Below are 18,391 nucleotides of genomic sequence, written 5' to 3' on the forward strand. Positions count from 1 at the left end.
GAGATGGGAGCGTACTGGCCTGGCTTTTTGCCATAGTCAACTATGGTTTTGGTTGCATTAAGTATTAGGTTATTGTTTTCATACCACTGGACTATCTGATCGACCTGACTCCGATAGGTAGATTCATCCCCATCAGATATGAGGCCTATAACAGTAGTGTCATCTGCAAACTTTAGTAGTTTCACACATGCAGAATTTGATGTACAGTTTTTGGTATAAATGGAAAATAACAAAGGTGACAAGACACATCCTTGTGGGGTGCCAGTGTTCACAACCCTGGGTGATGACACATTATTCTGGATTTTAACACACTGTGTCCTACAAGACAGTAAATTTAGTATCCACTGACAGATTAAAGGATTTACTCCTGTAGCCAGGAGAGAACTGTACAGTTTTATAGGCATGATGGTGTTGAAAGCTGAGCTAAAAATCAATGAATAGTACACAGGCATAGGTGAACCTAGTCTCAAGATGTTGTAGAATGAAATGTGTGCAAAGTGAAACCACATTGTCCACGCCCCTATTTGCCCTGTAGGCAAATTGGTGAAGGTCTAGCGTGATGTGTGACAGGTACTTACAGACTAGGCGTTCAAAGACTTTCATGACAACAAAAGTAAGTGCAATCGGCCTATAATCATTAAGACAGGTTATGTTACTTTTCTTGGGCTCTGGAATTATCATGGCTGATTCAAAACATACAGGTTGCTGTATTAAGAGACCAGTTGAAAAAATATGTGAGAATAGGAGCAAGCTCATTTGTACAGTTCTTTAGTGTAACTGGTGTCACACTATCCAGCCCAGCTGCTTTGTTCATGTTCTGATGCCGTAGCAGTCTACGGGCATCATGCCCCATAATGGAAAGGGGAGAGCGCCCCTCACCCAACAAGTGAAGAAAGGCACTTGTGCGTGGACCATTGTTCTCGAACCAGCAGAAAAAGTCATTAAGCCGCTCTGGCAAGGAGGGGTCACAGTCAAGAATATGCTGTTTGGTCTTGTAGTCAGTGATCGCCTGTAGGCCCTGCCAGACACCCTTAATGTTGTGGTACTGAAGTTTACTTTCAAGTTTAACTCTATAGTTGGCTTTAGCCGTATTGACTGCCTTCTGGAGTTTGTATTTGAGAAGTTTGTATTGCTCTTTGTCCCCACATTTGAAAGTGTCATTTTTCTCCTTACACGGGCACTTAACTTCCATGTTGAACCAAGGCTTGTTGTTACTATAGATGGTAACAGACTTGGTGGGGATACACACAGACTCACACAAGGAGATGTTGGACATTATGCAGTCTGCAAAAGAGTCAATACTGTCCGACTCAGACATAAAAACAACCCAGTCAGTGATATCAAAACAGTTCTTTAGCATGTCTATAGTCCCAGGAGAGCGCCCCTTAACCCTCTAAATTGTTGGCTTACATGCCTTAAGTCTCTGTCTATACTTAGGAGCAAGGAGTGTGTTGTGATCCGACTCACCAATTGGGGCTCTGACTAGAGCCTGATACGCCTCCAGAATGGAGGAGTAGCACTAGTCCAATGTTTTGTCCAGCCTGGTGGGGATGTAAATCTGAGGCTTGTATTTGGGGAGAGCTTTCTACATAAAGGTGTGGTTGAAGTCACCAAGCATCAGGACGACCGAGTCTGGGTTGGAGGTATCCATGGTGTGAACGTGGTCGGCTGGTTGTTGTGTGGTGAAGGCCGCCGTGACGCTCGGAAGGATGTAGACTGCACCCAGAATGATGAAAGAGATTTCCCTTGGCAAGTAAAAAGGGATAAACTTAACTATAAGATGCTCCAGATCCGGCGAGCAGCTGGACAACAGCGTTTTGGTGTCTGTACACCAATTCTAGTTGATGTAAATGCCGACACCTAGGCCAAGCTGCTTCAACGAGTAACTGGTGCGATCCGCCTGATGGAACGTGAAGCCTTCCGGTTGTAATGCCACATCTGGGATGTTTGCATGCAGCCAGGCAAATGGCAGCACAGTCTTTAAAGTCCCGTTGGGAGAGGATGAGAGGTGAGCTTGTCCTTCTTGTTTGCTAACGAGTGGACGTTGGATAGAATGAGGCTCAGCACGGGTAGTCAGTAACCCCGGTGTCTAAGCCGATCCAATACTCCACCTCTTCTGCCCTTTTTTCTCAGCTGGTGTTTCGGTCATCCGAGGGAAATTAGGTGGTAAATCCAAAACGGAGGACTGTGAGACTGGCAAATTGTCCCGAATGTGAATGAGTTTGGCTCTGTCATACCAAATAAGTCCATCGCACGATTCCAGTAGTACACAAAACAGAATGTAGACAAAACAGAGAGCAACACCAAGTCGCCATAGTACAGTGCCATCTTGGAGAGGGTGTCTCTATGTCTCTGTCATTGCCCATGTGGGTGCTGAAGCCCCTCAGCAGAACAATGGAGTCATTCACCAGAGCCCCATACAGGACTCCATTCAGGGACTCCAAGAAGGCTGAATACTCCGAACTCCTGTTTGGTGTGTAGCGCGATGGCCTCGATTATACCTGATTAAATAAAATATATTAATCCTCTCCCAACCACAAAAACCCACTGGGACAGAGACTGTGTTTCCACCTCAGTGGAGAAATTCCTAAGTCATCTGGAGATCTTCAGATAAGTTTTGGAGACATCACCCCATGGTCGAACATCGCCTTCCAAAGAAAAACAAGGTTGGAATTCGTGAACTACATGACATGATAATGGCTTAACGTCAGAATCTGAGTTTCTCCAGGACAGGAGAAACCCAAACCTTTATGGTCAAGATAAGACAGGACCTCTCCTCATCCAGGGGGGGACCCTTCCCCCACGACCAGATGGGCCATAAATCGTAGATTCTTCACAACTAACTTTTATCTTGAGTAAAACAAAGAGAAGACATTTGATTTGAAATAAGAATTTACATCAGTATGTCTCTCATTTATACCTAAAGACATATAATGTTGTTGCATTTATTATTCAAATGAAATGCTTTGCATGTAGTCATTCCATTTATTGATGTGCTCATGTTAACTGATGTGTGTTTGTGACCTTTCGGTTGTATCTAAAATGCTGATGTTGAAGTACTCTGTTTATCCAAAGGATGTGTTTAAATGTCTCGTAATAATGTGTTCATTTGGGTGCCTTAGAACAAATAGTATTCCAAATTAATTAATGTGTTTAAATAGTTGAATCATTTCTGCCTGCTCTAAGACATGAAGTGTCTGTGAGATCACACACCCTAAATGGGCGGAGTTTAGTGATGTAAGTCCCCCTTTAAAAGTTAGAACAGAGTCTTTCTCTGCCCCTTCTCCCCCACTCAGCACTCTGCTTTCCCTCTGCTCTTTCTCTCTTCTTTGCAAACGCTTAATTCTATTTTGGGCCAAGAGCCATTGCTAAGCTAAGCTACCACGTGGCATTTTTTCATTCATTACCTCTGGGACAAACTCAAAGTTTATCCTGACGCTTTTAAGGTGCGTCAAGCTTTTGAATTTTTAAGAGAACTTCCGAGCTGAGCTCTTCAAATTAAGAGCGAATTTACAGAAAAAGAAACTTTTCCATTTTAAAAAAATTTTCAACGCTCTTATTATAAGTTTTAGTTTTTCTAAAGTCACAAAGACTTTAATTTGGCTCCAACCATTTTTGAAAGCTACTAAGAACCATTTTCAACAAACACTTTCCACCTCTGGGTCACTGCAAGCTGACAACTTCACTGATTCCACACCTGACTGCAGCAGCTGGTGAAACCAGCGGACACCAGCCCTGGGATCACACCAGGGACACCTCTGAGTGAACCCCTCCGACCCAGGTGAGCTCACGCTGCCCGATATTGACGATGGACGGACGGAACCAGCCCTCCAACAGCAGCTAATCGACCCAGTCCAGGCTCCATGAAGGAGGTTTGTTGTCAGAGTACAGGTGGCTCCTCATCTCCTTTTTCTTTAAAGACATTCCTGTAATATTCTATTTCATAATTGGCTTCAAAATTAATCACTAAATTTCAATCAGATTAATTTACTTAAAGTTTTAAGATTCACCTTTCTTCCAACGTCTCATGAGTGACTAAGAAAATTGTTTCCCTGAATGAACGTATTTTTCATCAGTCTATAAAATGCCAGTCAAATGTTCATTTTTTGTATAAATTGTAAATAAATTGTAAATATTTTCTGCTGTGGTTTATCTTGGGTACAGAAGGAAACTCTTGGTCAACCGTATTGAAGAATTCATGATTTTCAGATCAGAGATTGATTAAACCAAATCGAGACTAATTAATTCATTTGAGACTGATAAATTAATGTTTAAATTATGGTACTTATGCCATGTAAAAAAAAAGAATAAGTGGTGCCCCATTAATGCTTAAATAATAAGTATTGAACCCTAAATCAATTATTTTGGTGACCCGTTATTTTGGGGCCAAATCCAGTCTAATTCAATTTGGGAGTTTAATTACTTAACTACAACTAAATGCTACATATCAAGGGTCCCCGTAGTGAGCCCTGAATATATGTAAAGCAAAGTGTCTCCACTCAAATCACCAATAATCACTACTTTCTACATTTTTATTGGTGCCCGCGTGTGAGGCTTTATCATTAATATTCACTACATTATTATTGGTGCCTCCGGGTGAGGTTTAACCCATATTCGTTACATTATTATTGGTGTCCCGTGTGTAGGCATTAAAATTGTTACATTATTATTGGTGCCCCGTGTGGAGGCATTAATATTCATTACATTATTACTGGTGCCCCGCGTGAGGCTTTATTATTAATATTCACTACATTATTATTGGTGCCCCGTGTGGAGGCATTAATATTCATTACATTATTATTGGTGCGGTCCGTGTGAGGCCAATTTAGTGTTGACCTTCTGTTTCTGTGACTGTACACAAATTAACCCCTCATGAGATGTTTTCTTAAAACTTTTTCTGAATGAAACAAAGCCACAAATTTAAATTTCTATGAATGAATTAAGCATTTATTTATGGCATTTAAAGCATGAAAATTAAGGCCTTTGACGAAAGTATTTTATTGTGCGACTTTCCACATAATTACTTCGTCTGGATTCGGTTATTGCTGCGACTCTCCAGATTAAACCAAATCCCAAAGCCACAAATAAGAGATTAACTGCGACTATCCAGTAAAAAGCTGTTATTTTACCTAATAATTTAACTGCGTCTTTTCCAGTTAAAACACTGTTTAATTGCATCTTTTCCAGTTAAACGCTTTATTTTTACCCACACTTAAATGTGTCGTTTAAAGCTCAAAAGAACGTCTGTGTGCTCTGAGCAAACTTATTTAAATGTTTTGTGGACGGACGTGTCGAACTTTTATTTTTGAAAACACGCTGTGCTACAAAACGTAGCTTCTAAATTATTGCCTGGTGTAACACAAGTTATTATTTATAATTAATTGTAAGTAATTATTTCAGCTCCTAAAGTCTCTGCTTCAGCCAAGCTGGAAAGCGATCGTGATTTATGACCTCTGACAAGCTACTGCGCGCTCAAATAGACAAAGTCGAACCAACTATTAGCCGCCAACACGCGAACTAACTTACCTTTAAAATAAGAAATGATTAAATTCGTCGGCGCAAACTAACGTCGATCAATTGATGGAAAACTAACGAAAAGAAACGTCGAGTCCGCTTACCGACTTTAAATTTTTAACACGATAAAATTTGTTAGCACGACAGGACATGGGCTAAGCTAGGCCACGCTAAGCTAATTCTGCTAACTCACTCGGAAAACCTCATAAAGTCATCAAGCCCCTGTTGAAGAACATAGTAAAAGGTTGCAGTGCTTAAACACAGCACTGCAACCTTCTGGCTGCTTTGCCAAAGCAGCCAGAAGATAGTTTTCCAAATGTATTTCTTCTCAAAGCGTCGATAAAAAGCCCGCTTGGAACCGCGGACAGAACAGGAAGTGAGTGAGGGGAACCCCCTCCCCTCTTTGAGACTCCAAGCCTATTGAACAAGTGATCCCACCTACAGGTGGAGGACCGCATTGCATCCTTTCGGCTTCAAAGGCATCAAGCCGAATTTGTAAATAGTTGACCAGCTTCCTTTTGTGAATACTTGACATTGATCAATGAAACCTATCGCATCGTTTAACGATTTTTAATCACTTTTAGACTGATTAAACTGGTACAATCCTGATTCCAATTGAAAAAGAGTGTTAGTGATTAACTCCTTCACTTTAATAAATTGAGATAACACATCTCTAAAATCAAATTCATTTGGATTCTAATTTATGGCAGTTGTCTAATTTTGAATTTTTACTGTTTGTGATTTTCCAAACTAATTCTTTGACTTAGACTAATTCTGCTTTCAGCATTGAAGTAATCCTACAACCAAAGTGGGGATTACCTAAAGCCAATACTTTAATTGAAGCAATTCACCAACTGAATTGATAAATTCTTAATTTCTTATCAAATTCTTAATTTCTTATCAAATTCAAAGAAACTTTAATTAATTAAAACAAATTATTCACACTTTTAATTTAACTAATTAAAGTGTTGATTTTCAGGAACTACTAATTAAAGGAAACACTCCTTTTCCTTTTTCAGATTTCAAAATCTCTTTTGAAACAAATTTGAGAATCGCTTACAGCGAACCAATTCCTCCGTACACAACTGTAAAGGGTATTTTTGTAAATAATTGTGTATCTTGTGTTAACCTGATCATCTCATCTCATCACGAAATTGAAAATGCCGTTGTCTTCCACAACGAAGTCACATGCGCCCCGTGGCTCTGAAACGCCCAGCCACAATGATTCAGATGAGTCAATAACGCAGGTAATATTCAATCTAACCGCAGAGTTATTACCTGGACTTGCCGACAACCTTCAATCTGCAACGCAAAAGAATGTGAGCGCAGGAATGTCTGAATTCTACCGCCAAGCTTTGAACAAAGCTCAAAAAGGAAACAACTTAGCTGAAATGCTACGGAAGACTAGCCATAACTCCTTTCACCAAACTGAAGCATGTTGAATCTCTGTTATCACAGTCTGTTTCTCAATTCCAGGAACAGGAGGAGGAGAACCAGCGATTGAAACAGAGACTAGATGAGACCGAAAGATCTTTGATCCTTGCTGAGCAACGCATCAAAGACAAAAAGGTAACAGTCACCATACTCAGTGATGAGGTCCGTGCCCTGGAAGAAAGTACCAGTGAACGTGACGAGACAATCACTGACTTACATGACGACCTTAAGCAGGCACATTATGAAATCACAACCCTGCAAAATGAGACTAAAACATGCAGACAAGTTCTGGCTCTTGAAAAATCAAAGAACCAGGAACTGCGCAAACAACTTGTTGACACAGACTTACGTCAGACGGAAACTCGCCAACAGCTGGAGCTCACGAGCAAAGAAGTGCTCTCAGTAAGACAAGACTTAGGCAGTCCTCGCATGAAACAATTAAGACAGCTGCATGACCTTGACCAAACCTATTTGGAGAGAGAAAAACTCCAGTTCCTCTCCACAGGTACACACAGAGGACTCTTTCCACCTCCCTTCGTGGAAACAGACTCTTGTCCTCCAGAAAACTTTGACAGGCCTCGTGAGACTCTTCAGAGCTCACCTCACGATCCCCCTCCACACACTCAGCCTCTTTCAGTTCTCACCAATCGAGAACTTGATAAGATCGCATGAAACATAACACGCTTTGAGCCAAGTCCTGATGGCTCCCTGGATACTGGTACTTACTTGAATGACATCAAATATTTTCTCAGAAAATTTCCTCAAGTAACCAGTGACCACTTTATCTATCTTGTTAGAAGAATTTCTAGCTGCGAAGTTAGCAGGTTCCTTGAACGCCAACATGAAGCGGTAAGACAAGACACTGAAAAGCTTTGTATGGCCCTTGAGAAAGAACCTTCTGCCTCCTGCCACCAGTTTTCACCTTGGAATCCTTGGGGACCCCAAGGAAGTCGACATTCAATGTTTGCGTGATCTTGCTTTGAAAGGTTTCACAAAGCAACAGAAAAGAGACTCTAAAGCCACTAAACATCATTCAGTTTTGAGTGCAACACTCAGCCCTTAAGCGCAAAGGCGCCCACTGTGGTCCACCTAAGCTCACCACAGGGTCTACACCAAGCTCTCCTAAATGGAAGCAGAAATATACTCAAAACAGACAAAGCATTCGAGGCGGACCATGTCCACAACAACCGTGGCCCCCCCAAAATGCTCACTACCTTGGATCCAAACTCCAAGACACAACATGGACAGTTTGCACCCAGACGTCAGGAGAAACCCACATACTGGGAAAGACAAACTGCTAACCAACACCAAAGCAGGATTTGCCCTGCAGATGAAAACGAAAACTCTGTATTTAGGCAGAGAGCTCTAAGCATCCTAAGAGACACCCTCTATGACCTGAAGGAAGAGAACCATCAACACATGGCTGATGTGCTATCCATCACCTGTACGGTTCCACCTTCAAATGCAGCAACATCATTCCCTCAGTCCCACACAACTGAGGAAGGTCACAGACTGACTCAGACACAGATCCAGAGTCCTCGACTCGAAGCTCAAGATCAAACACTACAAAAGGGTCCACCTTTCTCCTCCAGTAACGCTCGTGGAGACACGGTCGACCTCAAGGAGAAAACATGTGCTAATCCAGAAGGGGTCAGCATAACTGAACCAGGCAAACCAAAGTTTTTGTGCAACTTGTCAGAAGACGATAGAACACGAAAACTATACCTGCCTGTGACTCTTGAAAATTCCTTCCAGCAGGAAGCCCTCACTGACACCACTGCCGATGTCACACTCATGTCAGCCAAACTGTTTAACAAACTGCAGGCTGAAACTAACAAGAACCTTACACTCTCAACTTGCTCAGTTAAGATACAATCTTACACTGACAGAGACACAACGATGTCATCCATGGCCCACAGCCACCTGACCGTGGGGCTCATGAGTTTTGTCCATCCAGTTTGTATATCACAACTGGATACTTTTCCACTTCTTCTCGGCAAAGACTTATTTGACCAAACTGAAACTCTCATAGACTTTAAGCGGTTGAAACTTTGGGCTCAGGTGCAGCAGCCGCATCCCCTGAAACCGCTACAACCGGCTGTCAACTTGAGGTGCTACGCACCTAGACCACCTGACCAAAACGCCAGTCGACCGACTTGCACGTTCCTTCCCCGTAGGGCCGGATCTCACCTGGTGTGTGACAAAAATCTCCACGGACGTGGATCAATTTAAAATCAGCAGAGATCAAAGAGAAATTCTCTCCAAACTAACAGCGCATAAAAGAAAATGCTACTAAATCCTGTGGTTCACTTCGGGTATGCCACAGTTGTTGAATAACTCAAATTAAAATAAATCTTGTCGCGTTGAAATGTGCCGCAAACTTCTGCGACATCAGTCGCACCACAAAGCTATTAGTACCGCAAAAACCACAGCGGACAAACTGCATTTGCAAATCTCCCAACTTACAGAGCATCAGGGCTGGATCAGGTGACCCTGAACCATCCCTTAGTTATGCTGCTATAGACGCAGACTGCTGGGGGGTTCCCATGATGCACTGTTTCTTTCTCTTTTTGCTCTGTATGCACCACTCTGCATTTAATCATTAGTGATCGATCTCTGCTCCCCTCCACAGCATGTCTTTTTCCTGGTTCTCTCCCTCAGCCCCAACCAGTCCCAGCAGAAGACTGCCCCTCCCTGAGCCTGGTTCTGCTGGAGGTTTCTTCCTGTTAAAAGGGAGTTTTTCCTTCCCACTGTAGCCAAGTGCTTGCTCACAGGGGGTCGTTTTGACCGTTGGGGTTTTACATAATTATTGTATGGCCTTGCCTTACAATATAGAGCGCCTTGGGGCAACTGTTTGTTGTGATTTGGCGCTATATAAAAAAATTGATTGATTGATTGATTGATCACAGACGTTACACTCTGACGCAGTGCTTTTGTATATAAAACTAACATTAAGAAACAGCTACGCTGACTTAATAAAATTTCAAAGAAAAACTTTGAATCAATTGAGTTGAACATACCAAATTAAATGCTCAAATTTTTATCGGTCAAGTTCATCTTAACTTTACATTTATTATTTGAATTTATTTCCTTGAAATAAATTAGCATGTAGTTAACCCATTATATTTCTTTAAATCTACTTAACTTATGTAGAAAATGTAATCCAAAATAGTCGAAAAAGAATAAATATGCCTATTATTTTACTTAGATGCACCAAGATCACCAAGTATCTAAATGAATTCACAGCTTTGAATTTCCCCAAGATTTTTGAGAGCAAAAATGTTTCTCCAAAAGGAGTAGGACACATTAACAGTAACACACTGATAATTGAGCCATCCAGCCAATCCAGTGGGGGGTGAATACTATTTAATTCAAATTTTACTCAATTCTAATTTGGTTTCAACCAGGTGAACACTAAAGTTGAGATCTTTTGTACCAGGTAAACCTGGATGAGTTTAAAATTTCAAATTCAACTAACCTGCATGTCCTTAATTGTGGGAGGAAGCCGTAACAACCAGACGGACCCACACAAACACTAGGAGAATATGCAAGCTCCAAATTCTACCAATTAACATTGAAGACATTCGTTTAATTAACTTTTATGTTGAGAAATTTAAAGCAATCTTCCGTTTCAATCGAAACAAAGAATAGGATCAATGATGCAGACCCACAGGGTCTCCAAACTGTTGAAACAGGTCAAACCCTGAACACCTTCCAAAGTAATACTCTTTAGAGTTTACCATTCAGGATCAGCTGGTGTCCGTGGATCTGCCCAACAACCTGGATCAGTTTATCTATCTCGCCATCCAGATGGACTGGCGCTTGCACGAAAGTTCGCGGCGGGCCACCCAGCTACCAGTCATCCGCTCCGTTACTCCTCCTCTCTGCACCACCTCCAGTCATGTCAACATGGATCCTGCACACCGCAGCACGGAGGAGCATATGCAGCTGGGCTGCACCCGCCTCTCCTCCGCAGAAATGCAGCATCGTTGTGACGACGGACTTTGTTTTTACTGTGGTCATTTTGGACACACGATTAGCAATTGCCAGGCCAGGGGTGCCACCTTGTGGCAAAAGTGAGTTTAAATTCCATTACTCCATCCACAGCACAAAATGTTATTCTTGTGAGGCTATCCTCTGAGTATTCGTCTGTTTCCTTGTCAGCTTTTGTTGATTCCGGTTTTGACGTTAATTAATTCTGTACTCTCTCGCCAGGTTCCTGCACCTGAAATTATTTAAGCTATCGCGCTCTCTGGTGGTGCGCGCTGTGGATGGCCATAACTTGGGAAGTGTTATTCACCGCACTCAGTCTGTTTCTTTGATCGTGACGGAGAATCACTCCGAAATGATCAGTTTTCAAATATACGACAAAATGACACATTCGCTCATTCTGGGGCACCCTGGTTACAGCAACACTGTCCTCATTTTAATTGGGCTGAGAGGAAAATTGTGTCATGGGGTCTGGCTTGCAATAACTCCTGCTTTTTAAAATCAGTTCTTTCTCCACCCGTTGTTAATCCGGATCTTGCTGGGGTTCCTGCATGCTACCACAATTTAGTATTTAGTAAGAGCAAGGTCAAATCACTACCACCCCACCATCTCGTTTGGAACAGAGAGACAAGTGGAAAACTGTGTTCAATATGCCCTCGGGACATTATGAATATTTAGTGATGCCGTTTGGACTCACCAACGCCCCAGCTGTGTTCCAAAATTTGGTTAACAATGTATTGCGAAACTATTTGAATAAGTTTGTTTTTGTCTATTTGGATGATATTTTGATTTTTTCGTCAGGAGTCTCACATCAAACATGTTCGTGCCATACTTCAGACCATGTAAAGCCACAGCCTGTTCATTAAAGCTGAAAAATGTGAACTTCACCAGCCTTCCGTTTCTTTCTTGGGGTTTGTGATCGCAGAAGGTGAAATTAAAATGGATCCTGCCGTGGTGGCTGCTGTGCGTGATTGGGTTGTCCTATCTTCCCCTAGGAAGTTCAAAAATTTGTGGGTTTTGCCAACTTCTGCCATAAATTCATTCGCAGTTTCAGTTCTGTTGCAGCTCCGCTTCATGACGCCACGTCACGCCACGTCTCTGGTCGTTCGCCTGGACGTCGTTGTGCGATGAGGCTTTCTGGGTCTTAAAGAATCGCTTTACTGCAGCCCCTGTGCTGCTCCTCCCTGACCCCACCCGACAGTTCGTGGTTGATGTGGATGCTTCTGATATTTGTGTGGGTGCGGTACTGACGCAACGAAGTGCTGAGAACAATAGGCTGCATCCCTGTGCCTATCTGTCTAAGAAGTTGACGGCCACTGAGCGTAATTACAGCATCCGGACCGCGAGCAGTTGGCGGTCAAAGTGGCCTTGGAGGAGTGGCGCCAGTGGTTGGAGGGGACACAAACACCTTTTCCTTTTCTGGTTTATACTGACCACAAAAAACTAGTGTATTTACGACCCGCCAAACGACTTGATGCCCGACAAGCTAGATGGGCAATCTTCTTTAGTAGATTTAATTTCATACTGTCATACCGGCCAGAGAATAAAAACAGTAAACTGGATGCTTTGTCTCATCAGGGGGAACCCATCAACGCCTCAGCCGATCCTGAACTGATCCTGCTTGCATCCTGTTTTGTCTCGGTTCTCACTTAGGAAATCAAATCGAAATGATCAGACCTGATCAGCGAATGTGATGAGACCAGAAAGCAGCCGGCGCTTTAAAGTTAAAGAGTCACAGCCCCTCCATTCATTCACGACAGCATTTACCACAGCCAGTCGACTCACCAGCATTCTGTACACAATGAAAATGGTCCACCAAGATAATAAATAAAAATTTAAATATAAAATAATGTTAAATTACTCTATTTCTGATCTGCACCACACCATGCAGTCCCGACCTGAACCACTCAGTGGAAACGGGGCTGTCGGCATATGCTGGTTATTCGTCAAGGTGTGACAGCTGCATTAATTTATTAGACGTATGCCAGCGTTCTTAATACGGTCGGGATACACAGGCTAAATCCTCAAGGTGTGACAGGGTCTTTGTAAGTATTTAAAGCTGTGTCTGGTGACCGAGGACTTTGGTCCAAAGCCTCCTCGACAAACTATACAAAGTCATGCAGAGTGCGGTAGAGAGGTGACGAAAAGAGTGCAGGGTGGAGTGGGTAACAAAAGAATACCTGCAAAAGTGAAGGGGAAAATCTTCAAGACAGTAGTGAGGAACTAATAAAAATAATGGAGGCAGAGCTGAAGATGTAATTTTCTTTGGGAAAATAAAAACACCTTTTCCCCCCTTCCCTCTTGTGTATTAACTGTCTGAAATTCTGGTTTCATATTAACAAATCATAACAATGGAACATATTGGACAACAAATCAATGCAACAGTATGCAGCTGTTTGTAAATGCAAACCTAGCAATGGTAGAACATTCAACATGCCAACCAGGTCTTCCTCGGCCCCATGGAGATACCCAGTATGGTTCTTGCAGTTTGGAATGCTTCCACAGAGCAAAATCCCTGGAGTCTCTTTTATTTAAGTTTCCTGAAAAGGCAAGCAGAGTATTTTTCCATTTGTAAAGGTACTGCACAAACTTTCAAAAAGGCACTGAACAAATTCATTTTTCATTCTACAGTCAAAATGGTGGTCAAATCAAAGTTTCAGCAACACACTCAGTTTTCAACAAATGTGACCTTCAGATGACACTACAGCATGCCAAATATTAAGTATGGATGAGATGATTAGAACAGCTATCTCTGTGAAATGGCAAATGGACTGCATTTATGTAGCATTTTTCCATCTGCATCAGACACTCAAAGTGCTTTACACATGACAGCCTTTAGTATTTAGTCCTGATTTCTTGCCTTGCCGTGTACCGTGTTTTGCTCCATCCTCCTCGACCACCACTTTTACCTCATCCTTGAAAACTGTGTTTGCTCGTGCCTTTGAACCCTGCCAGAATATGACTGCATTTTTGCTTGACCCCTATTGTGCCTCTGCTCCGCTGACTGACCACATGTGTACTGAACCAGAGCCTGGAATAAAGACCATGATTTCTCACATGCCTAAACCAAATGTGGGAGTCTGCTTTGCGGGTCCAGCCGCTCCTGGTGCCGGGCAGCCGCCTGCCTTGACAAAACAAACTGGCCAGTACATGGGCTCCACAGGCTCCCACCTGTCCTCAGATGCTGTCGCCATGGACCAGGACATTGGGGTAATTAAAGAGATTTTTTCCAACCTCTCTTCATATATATATATATACGAGGTCTGTCCGTAAAGTATCGTACCTTTTTATTTTTTTAAAAAACTATATGGATTTCATTCATATGTTTTTACGTCAGACATGCTTGAACCCTCGTGCGCATGCGTGAGTTTTTCCACGCCTGTCGGTGACATCATTCGCCTGTGAGCACGCCTTGTGGAAGGAGTGGTCCCGCCCCCTCGTCGGATTTTCATTGTCTGGAAATGGCAGAATGAAAAGGACTTTTTTTCCATCAGGATTTTTTCAGAAGCTGTTAGAGACTGGCACCTGGAAACCATTCGAAAAATTTATCTGGCTTTCAGTGAAAACTTTACGGGCTTCACAGAGAATAAGGACTTTAACTACAGGTTTAAGGACCCCTTTAAAGGACGGTCGGTGCGCCGCTGGATCAGGTGACCCTGAACCATCCCTTAATTATGCTGCTATAGACTTAGACTGCTGGGGGGTTCCCATGATGCACTGAGTGTTTCTTTCTCTTTTTGCTCTGTATGCACCACTCTGCATTTAATCATTAGTAATTGATCTCTGCTCTCTTCCACAGCATGTCTTTTTCCTGATTCTCTCCCCTAAGCCCCAACCAGTCCCAGCAGAAGACTGCCCCTCCCTGAGCCTGGTTCTGCTGGAGGTTTCTTCCTGTTAAAAGGAAGTTTTTCCTTCCCACTGTCGCCAAGTGCTTGCTCATAGGGGGTCGTTTTGACCGTTGGGGTTTTTCTGTAATTATTGTATGGCTTTTGCCTTGCAATATAAAGCACCTTGGGGCAACTGTTGTTGTGATTTGGCGCTATATAAATAAAATTGATTTGATTTGATTTTGATTTGATCATCAGGTCCAGCCGAGGTCTGAGTCACCTCGACTGGTGCCTAGCAGCTGACTTAGAACTGGTGCAGACCAGGGGAATCCGACTGTTTGATTAAAACAAAGCATCGACAGTGTCGGTGTGTCAGGCAGCTGCCATCAGAGCCCTCGAATGATGATGACGAGTCAGACTGGACTGATGTTGAAGAGGATGACAGCAGACAGCTCTCCAGGACACAGCTACGTTATTATTATTGAAAATCCAAGACCTATTTTTTGAAAATCAGAACTGCCACATTCAGCAGAGCAAACGGCGAATTTTCTCGGCTTTCAACCAGATTTTTCATGACGCCACGAAGAGGGGCAGAGCTGTCAACTGATCACCATCTGGTGGCGAGTTGGATCATAGGGACAGAATATCGATGCATAGTCGAGGGGAGGAGGGTGTCCAGTTTGGTGGGCTCAGGGTCTCATCACTGCTTTTTGCAGATGATGTGGTCCTGTTGGCTTCATCGGCCGGTGACCTCCAACACTCACTGGATCAGTTCGCAGCCGAGTGTGAAGTGGCTGGAATGAGGATCAGCACCTCTAAATCTGAGGCCATGGTTCTCAGCAGGAAACCGATGGATTGCCTACTCCGGGTAGGGAATACGGCCTATGGACCATGAGATTGGCCAGAGAATTAGCACAGCAAGGGCGGTATTGCATTTGCTCTACCGTACTGTTGTGACGAAAAAGAAGGCTGACCCAAAAGGCGTAGCTCTCGATCTACTGGTCAATCTGTGTTCCTACTCTCACCTATGGTCATGAGTGTTGGGTCATGACCGAAAGAACTAGATCGTGGGTACAAATGGCCGAAATGGGCTTCCTCAGGATGGTGCCTGGTGTCTCCCTTAGAGATAGGGTGAGACGTTCGGTCATCCGTGGGGAGCTCGGAGTAGAGTCGCTGCTCCGTCACGTTGAAAGGAGTCAGGTGAGGTGGTTCAGGCATCTGGTAAGGATGCCTCGTGGGCGCCTCCCAAGGGAGGTGTTCCAGGCACATCCATCTGGAAGGAGACCCCGGGGAAGACCCAGGACTAGGTGGAGAGATTATATCTCCACACTGGCCTGGAAATGCCTCGGGATCCCCCAGTCAGAGGTGGTCAATGTGGCACAGGAAAGGGAAGTCTGGAGTCCCCTGCTGGAGCTGTTGCCCCCGCAATTCAAACCCGGAAAAGCGGTTGGTTAAGGTTGGGGGAGGGTTGAGTTGCCCACTCCCAATAACGCGGGGTATAAGACAGCTGCCCCATCTCAGGTCAGCTGTACTGAGTAGCCATTGAGCCACTCTTGTTAGGGCCAAGCTGTCTGGCCTTGTTTTGCCAGGTTTTCCACTGTCTTCTCCCTTGTTGCTCTCAGCTTACGCAGATGACATCACTGTTTCTGTCATGACTCAGGCAGATGTTGATGGGTTATTAGACAGTTTGCGGCTGTATGAGCAGGGCTCAAAATAGTACATGCATGTGCTAGTTTGTGCACGTATTTTTCGAGCGGTGCACGTAATTTAATACTGCACGCAGTGGTGCAAGTAACTTTATCCAAGTTTTATCAACTATAAGAACCAGTAAAATGAACCAATAAAGGAATAAATAAGGAAAAAACAATTTCCAGTGTGTTGTCTTTGTCTTCCCTGCATTTTATGACTCTCACACACGGAGCGAGTTGCTGTGCTCTATTTGTTGTGTTTGCGCGCACATGTAAACAAAGAAAAGAAAAAAACTGGCTGGCTGCAGTTCCCTCTCTCTCTCTGCCCTCAAACTCTGTCATCATTGTGTTATAAATATATCTGTGTAGTTAATAAAAGTATCTTCATGGACAATTACTTTGCGAGCGCACGTGAAAAAAAAACTGCCGAACCCGGGAGAGGTCACTTAAATTGATAGTCTTTCTGGCCATGATAATTTGTGCACACGTTTTCCTTTAATCGAGCACACGAATTAATAAAACGTGCTCTCAAATTAATAAAACGTGCCCACATTTTCCTGGCCGTGATAATTTGTTTTCCTTTAATTGAGCCCTCGAATTAATAAAATGTGCACACGTTTTCCTTTTGTTCAAAATAAACTTCATAATATGACCTAAATTGTCATCCTCACGACGGGGACATGCTTCACCCTCAGCATCCTTTTTAATGCCAGATGATGCCATGCTGGGCAGCTGGAGTTCTCTGTATGTCCTTGTGCACCCAAACCATAATGATATACCCTGACCAGATCCATTTCTTATGGGGAAATGTATTACACTGTCTGCTGGTTTGTTGGCTAATAGCCAACATTTATGTGTCAAGACAATGTTGAGTGCACGTTTTATAAATTGTGGACACGTTTAAGTAGATTGTGTCTTTGTTTCACTCAAACGATGCATAAAACGTGCACACAATATCATACAACGTGTACGCAATATCATAACACGAGTGCACAATATAATAAAACGTGGGCCAAATATCATAAAATGAGCGCACAATATAATAAAACATGCGCACATTCTCTCCACATGCAAAACATTTTGCGATGACACGCCATAGTTCCTCGCTCTCTCTCCCCCTGAAACTCTGTCATAATTGTGTTATAAACCAATCACCATTTGTTTTATTATACATCTGTGTAGTTAATAAATAAAATAATCTTCATGGACAATTCGGTCACGCGCACGTGAAAAAAACTGAGGGGAGAGCAGCAGCAGCAGCAAACTCTCCCCAGAGCAGAAGAGTCTGACACATCAGAGGAGGAGTTTTAAGGTTGATATAAGACTGACTTTTGGTTGTGCAAGTAATTTTTTTGTTACTAGCACCAGTGCAAGTAGGTTAAAAAATATATTTCAACCCCTGATGAGACAGGAACCTCTGCAAGAGTAAACTGGGAGAAGAGTGAGGTTGTGCTGATGGGGAGGTGGTAAGAAGGGTCTGCTTCTTGTCTGCCACATGGTCTGTGGTGGGGAGTGGAGGGTTCGAAAATTCTAGGTGTTTTTCTGGGGACGGGTGGTTATCGTCAGAGGAATTGGGGGGAGGTGATGGTCTAGTGGTTAAGGTGTTGGGCTTGAGTCCAGAAGATCATGGGTTCAAATCCCCGCCCATCCTGACTAAGGGTTGTCAGGATGGTTTGGGTTGTTGGGGAGGTGGTTTTATGGGCTTGGTTTGTTGTTCACTGTGGACTTGTTTATTTTTTATCCGAAATATCGCACACAAGCCAGGAACTTGCATGTTTTAATCATCCTGCTTTGTAGACTTGCCAAGCTGGCCATCTGGAAGACTCGGAAGAACTGTGTTTTAGCTCAGGAGTCAGCTGACCCTGAGTTTATGCTGAAGGGACTCATGGCAGCCCGGCTCAGAGGTCCAGTTTTATGTTCTTACTGATAACGTGGACA

The 18,391-nt window shown here is 43.2% G+C and overlaps 1 protein-coding gene across 2 annotated transcripts in view; it reads right to left on the minus strand.

The window, feature by feature from the left end:
• Positions 1–18,391, minus strand: part of cars2 (cysteinyl-tRNA synthetase 2, mitochondrial) — a 294,966-nt gene that overhangs the window by 172,629 nt on the left and 103,946 nt on the right. For both annotated transcript variants that reach the window (XM_034173360.1, XM_034173352.1), the window contains exon 7: positions 13,349–13,478. In XM_034173360.1, coding sequence (XP_034029251.1) covers positions 13,349–13,478 — 130 coding nt within the window. The remainder of the gene's footprint in view (positions 1–13,348; positions 13,479–18,391) is intronic.

This window comes from Thalassophryne amazonica, chromosome 1 (assembly GCF_902500255.1).
Source record: "Thalassophryne amazonica chromosome 1, fThaAma1.1, whole genome shotgun sequence".
Lineage (NCBI taxonomy): Eukaryota > Metazoa > Chordata > Actinopteri > Batrachoidiformes > Batrachoididae > Thalassophryne > Thalassophryne amazonica.